This window comes from Quercus lobata, chromosome 2, assembly GCF_001633185.2.
Source record: "Quercus lobata isolate SW786 chromosome 2, ValleyOak3.0 Primary Assembly, whole genome shotgun sequence".
Taxonomy (NCBI): Eukaryota; Viridiplantae; Streptophyta; class Magnoliopsida; order Fagales; family Fagaceae; genus Quercus; species Quercus lobata.
The window spans coordinates 3,365,770-3,372,012 of record NC_044905.1 but is presented as its reverse complement, the minus strand read 5'-3'; the positions used below and the strand labels follow the sequence as shown (position 1 = coordinate 3,372,012).

At 42.6% G+C, this 6,243-nt stretch overlaps 1 protein-coding gene across 1 annotated transcript; it reads right to left on the bottom strand.

The window, feature by feature from the left end:
• Positions 1–2,192: 2,192 nt before the first annotated feature.
• LOC115977732 (MFP1 attachment factor 1-like) lies at positions 2,193–3,098 on the bottom strand. The gene has a single exon (XM_031099751.1). The coding sequence runs from the start codon at positions 2,962–2,964 to the stop codon at positions 2,407–2,409; it is 558 nt and encodes a 185-aa protein (XP_030955611.1). The 5' UTR covers positions 2,965–3,098; the 3' UTR covers positions 2,193–2,406.
• Between the last annotated feature and the right edge of the window lie 3,145 nt (positions 3,099–6,243).

Genomic DNA, 6,243 nt, shown 5'->3' with positions numbered 1-6,243 from the left:
AGGGGGAGAGAGACTGGATGAAAGACAAATAACATCATCAATTAAAGAACTCAGAATTATGATGGCATTCACCTAATGCAGACTGAACCACACAGTATCTAAATAACAACATCAACTTGATAAAAAGCACAAAAATATTAATTCGAGATGTAAACACAGAAACTAAAAGTCACATCTGACCCATATCAGATCACATTCTATCACAATACCACTTGTAAGCAGATCCTAACCCCAAACAGGAGGTGTGGCGCCTGCTCAAGTTTCACCTATGAATACAACACACAGCAGTGCTGTAGGTGCATCAGGATGCACATCCACTAACCAGAAAATGCCCAAGAAAGGATCCCTCCGATTCCCTCCCAATTTTATCTGGATGTGCGACACATGGCATTTATTTAATTTGTAAATGCCACATCTTACATCTAAATAAAAATTGGAGGAAACTGGAAGATTCAAATTGGGGGGGATCTTTATTCCAAAAAACTCATGTCTGTCCTAGAATCATCTACACAGAAATGAATGTTACAGCTCCATAAAAGAGTGATGTAGTAACACAAAGGAAAAGGTTCTTCAATATTTAAGGAGCATCAACTAGATTATCAGAAATATACGAGTTCCAAAAGCATAAAATAAACTTGCTTCTAGTACATAGAGCAAAATACTCCATGAAAAGGTCCTGAAACATCTCATTGCAAGAGTTCTTTCTTTTAAGCAAGTCTTGCATTGCCAAATTTCAACAATGTTATGATGCAAGAATCACGCTGATCATTTGAAAAGAATGATTGACTCTAGTGAAACCTCAACCAATTAAGAGGACTAAATATATGCCACATATTGCAATGGCATGACACATTGACACCCCAAGCAAAGGTCAACATACAAGTACATGCTACCTTGTTATCCTAATACACATATAGACAACGTGTAAGGACAAGCAAGAATTCTTTGGGTAGGTAATAATTCAATGTTACAACTTACAAGTGGGAGTGGGGGGAAGTTGAACCTGGTTTGACTCACAGGGAAGATCAGGCAATGCCACTGAGTTAAAAGGCTCTTGGCAAGCAAATGGATAATTGAAATTAAGGGCCAGAAGGAATAAGAGCACACACAAACACACACAAAAGCAAGATCACATACAACCATATGCTACCATTTTTTCCCAATGCAAATGGAAATTATAGTCGGGGGGGGGGGGGGGGAGCTTATAAGATAATTTTTAAACCCGACAATGCTATGCACACAGTAAACAAAATATGCCATACTACATGATGCACCAATTAGCCTGTCCTTGGCACAGAGAATTAACCATAGAGTCATCTTCTCATCTCACTTCAAATATGAGAAACTAAACACAAGCCAAGTCTTCATCAATAGGGCAGCAGCCGTAGCACACACATCCATAGGAAAAGAAGCATCGGCTATTTTTTTTTTTTCATACACATATCTACAGTACATTATGTATATATTCTGACTTATATTTACAAGCCGATAAAATATGGCAAAACTTGTACCAAGAATAGGATCATGTAGGAATGGGCAATGGGCTTCTTGGTTTACATATGAGTGCACATAGAATACCAAAAGGAGTTATTCATGTTCTAGCAAGTTTTGACAACACCATTGTGACAATTACAGATGCATGAGGTTGGGTAATTTCTTGGTCCTCCATCAATACTTGGAGTCAAGGCTACAAGAAGACATGCACTGGGATTCTAAACCACACCCTTTGTGTCCTGTCCTAAACCACAGCACAAAATGCTATCGATACGGTAGTGGATCAAGGTACAGAACAAGCCAATCGTGATAAAAGGCCTGGGTTTCAGACAAGATACAACATTAAGAGCTATACCCTGTCTATGTGTGGTGTGGGCATGGATATATAGCTAAACCTAATACAAATTGGGGAAACAATTAAGATATTTGTAAATAAAGAATTTTCAAATCCAATTCATCATCAATAACTTAACATTTGCAAAGTTGATCTAGCTCATGAAAAACAATCTAAACGAGCTATACTAATGAAAAATCCATTTCCAATTCGATACCTTGGACTATCATTCATCAATTCATTATGCATTCTCTCGATTACATTGCTTTTTTTTACAAGTTAGGGTATATACATTGTTTAAGCAAAATCTCTAATTCCTAACAAATTAGGGTATAATTCCAATACACCAAATAATACAGAGAAAAACAGAGAAATCGAACTGCATTACGATTATTGCACAAAGAAAAATACTCCAGATATTAATATAATAATGGCTACAACATCATCATCATCATAATCATAATATAAGGAACAGAAAATGCATAAATAGTACAAACAGATCTCAATGTAGCTTATAATACTATTCCGAATGAAACAGAAACCCTAGCATACCAGAAAAGCTAAATCCTAGAGAGAGATTAAGATTCAGTGACGGTAGGAGAGTTATCCTCACTGGAAGCGGTGGCGGAAGCGGCCTCGAGAGACGGAGTCTGCGGCGCAGTTCCGGCGTCGACGACAGAAGAGGCGGCACCGGAGGAGGCGCGAGCCTTAACGGTGTCGAGCATTCGGCGGCTGATCTCGCGAGAGTACACCTGGAGGATCTCGATGCCGTCGTCCTCGGCGGAAGCGGAGGCGGCGGCGGTGGAGAAAGCCTCCTCCTCGATGAGGCGCGCGGCGGAGGAGGCCTCGTCGCTCGGCAAGGTGCCGTAGCGCTTGGAGAGAATGGACTGCTTGGAGAGCGTCTCGACGAGGCGCGACACCACGGCGTCGCGCGTGCGCTGCGTTGGCGGCCATATGCTGAACGCTAAGGTATTGGTATTGGTGTTGGTGGTGGTGGTGGTGGTGGTGGTGTTGCCATTGTTGGTTGGCTTTTTGGTTGGGTTTGGTTGTTGTTGTTCGTGGTCGTGGTCTTGGTCTTGGTACTCGGATTCCATTTCTGGGGTTGGGGGTGCGATTGTGCTCTCCGAGTCTGTCATCTTGGGGACCAAAATGAAATTTTCAAATTTAATTGTTGGGGGAGCGTAGTGAGTTGGAGATTTTGATTTTTTTTTTAGTATTAAATAGATCAAAGATTTGGGGGAAGAGCCTTGTGTGTGGCTCTATAGAGTTTTGTCCTTTTTTTTTTTTTTTTTGATAAGAAAGTTGCACTTTTATTTAACCAAAAGGAACAAAAACAGAATCCTGGATGAGTGCTTGTACAATACAAGGAGGGTACTCCCCTATCCAAACAAGAGAATCATCCAAACTAAGTGCAAACTTAGCTAAAATATGGGCAGGTCTATTCCCCTGCCTCCGAACATGAGAAAAAGTGACAGAATGGAACTCCAAACTGGTTTGCTGCATGCCAAGACACACTGCATCAACGGATGAAGGCGGGATGGACTGACCACAGAGAGCTCGCACCATCACCAGTGAGTCACCTTCTATAATCACACTTTGACAACCCAGATCCCACGCTAGTTGAAGGCCAGCTTCAAAAGCTTTTGCCTCTGCTTCTAGAGGGCCCAAAGGAGCATGAATATTCTTGCTCATCGCAGCCACACAGTGCCCTGCATCATTTCGGATCACAACCCCAACTCCTGCTGAACCACTGTGCTGAGAAACGGCACCGTCCACGTTTATCTTCATCACAGAAAAGGGCGGTGGAGTCCAAATGGCCTGAACCAACTCCGGACGGACTACGTGGGACTCCGTCGCTGATGCATAGTCAATCAAATAGTGAGAAGCCCAATGAACAATAGCTTCCGGTGATTTCCTAGTACCCCCGTGTCTTACCGAATTACGATTCGTCCACATTGCCCAGGTTATCGTGACCACTAATGCGACCTTATCGTCGTCAAACGATTCTATCATCAACAGAAACCACAGTAAATCAAAGAAGGAGTGAAACTGGCCTGACCGGAGTGAGCTAGGAAGCTTCGAACAATTCCAAACCAGCTGAGCTTTGGAGCAAGACCAAAAGAGATGCCCTGAAGATTCAGTGTCCTCACCACACTCCTCACAAAGAGAGTCCCGTATCACTTTTCGATGACACAAAATCTCTTTGGTGGGGAGGATATTATGGCAAGCCCTCCAAGCAAAGTGGCGCACCTTGTGAGGGATAGGAAGGCGCCAAACTTTCCTCCAAAATCTCGGTTGCAAGCTATCTGAAGAACCTGAAGCAGACTGGTCAGTACGGTTGAGTGACAAAGCCACCCTATAAGCGCTACGGACAGAGAAGCAACCATTATTAGACTCCGCCCAGATTAGACGATCCTCAGGCAGTCTATCACTCAGTGGGATGCTCAAAATGGTATCAGCATCAACCGGTAAAAAAAGCTAGCGGACAACTACTTCATTCCAACTTTTACTCGCCGTGTTGATAAGCTCACTGACTCTAGTATCCTGATGTAAAAAAATTCTGGGTGAAATAACTTCATAGCTTGGCATTCTAGGCAACCATTTCTCTCCCCAAATACGGATATTCTTGCCATTACCTACCCTCCAACGAACACCTTGCTTGACAATGGCTTGGGCTGACAAAATACTACGCCACGTGAAAGATGGGTTACTCCCAAGGGTAGCATGCAGAAAATCCCCATTGGGAAAATATTTGGCCTTTAGGACTCGGCATAGTAGAGAGTTGTGCCCAAGTTGAAGGCGCCAACCTTGTTTAGCTAGCAATGCCAAGTTAAAGGATTTTAGCTCTTTGAAGCCCATTCCACCACACTCCTTTGGTTCACACAACTTATCCCAACTCAACCACGCCATTTTCCTCTCTTCACCTTTTTGCCCCCACCAAAATTGTCGTATCAAGCTAGTCAGCTCATCACATAGAGAATCCGGAATCTTGAAACAACTCATAGTATAAGTGGGAATGGCTTGAGCCACTGCTTTGATCAAAACTTCCTTACCTACCTTTGAAAGTAGTTTACCTTTCCAACCGGCCAATTTCTTAGAAAGCTTATCTTTGATATCATTAAAGCAAGCTCGTTTGTTCCTCCCCACAAGGGATGGCAACCCCAAGTATTTTTCATGTTGTCTGATAACCTGTGCACCAAACCGGACCTTGATTTCCTCCTGAATCTCATCTGTTGTGTTGGCGCTAAAGAAAAGAGAAGTTTTAGCGCGATTAAGCTGTTGGCCTGAAGCCTTCTCATACACTTGGAAGATCCGTTGTAAGGAATCACAGTCGGATAAGGTAGCCTTGCAAAAAATGAGGCTATCATCAGCAAAGAATAAGTGTGAAAGCTTAGGGCCCCTCCTGCATACAGAAATACCCTTCAAAACCCCTTCCTCCACTGACTTCTTGATCAGAGCAGATAAACCCTCAGCCACAATAAGAAAAAGATAAGGCGATAATGGATCTCCTTGACGAATTCCCCTCGATGGCTGAATAGGATTGCTAATCTTCCCATTTATACGGAAAGAATATGACACAGTTGTCACACATCTCATGATCAAACCCCTCCACCTCAAATCAAACCCCAATTTTTCCATAATCTTCTCAAGGCATGCCCACTCAACCCGGTCGTATGCCTTACTCATATCCAGTTTCAGAGCCATTTCACCCTTTCTCCCTGCCTTCTTCTGGCTTATATGGTGCATAGCCTCAAAAGCCACAAGAACATTATCCGTAATCAGCCTACCTTGCACAAAGGCACTCTGGGCATCACTGATGATAGAAGGGAGGACTTTTTTGAGCCTGTTTGCAATCACTTTGGAGGCAAGTTTAAAGATCACATTACATAAACTAATCGGGCGATAATTAGAAATATTTTTTGTATCTTTATTTTTTTGAATTAAAATAACATGAGTATCATTAAACAATGGAGGAGCATAGCCAAAGTTTAAGAAATCAAGTACCGTCTTAGTAACCAATTGACCAATGGAAGGCCAAAAATGTTGGAAGAAAAGAGGAGGCATACCATCCGGACCTGGCGACTTCAGAGGATACATTTGTTTGAGGGCCGAGTATACTTCACTGCCTTGAAAGGTCCTGTTGAGCATCTGATTCATTGAGGTGGATACATGTGGGTGAATAGCATCCAATAATTCAGTAAACTCCGTAGGTCCAGTAGATGAAAAAAGTGCTCTGTAATGGCTAGTAATAATATCTTCTATTTTGTGCTCATCTTCTTGCCATATGCCATAAGAATCCAATAATCCCAAAATAGAATTCTTCTTATAGCGTGATGATGCCCGTGCATGGAAATACCGAGTATTTTGATCACCTGCCTGAAACCAATTCACCCGGGATCTTTGGAGCCACATGG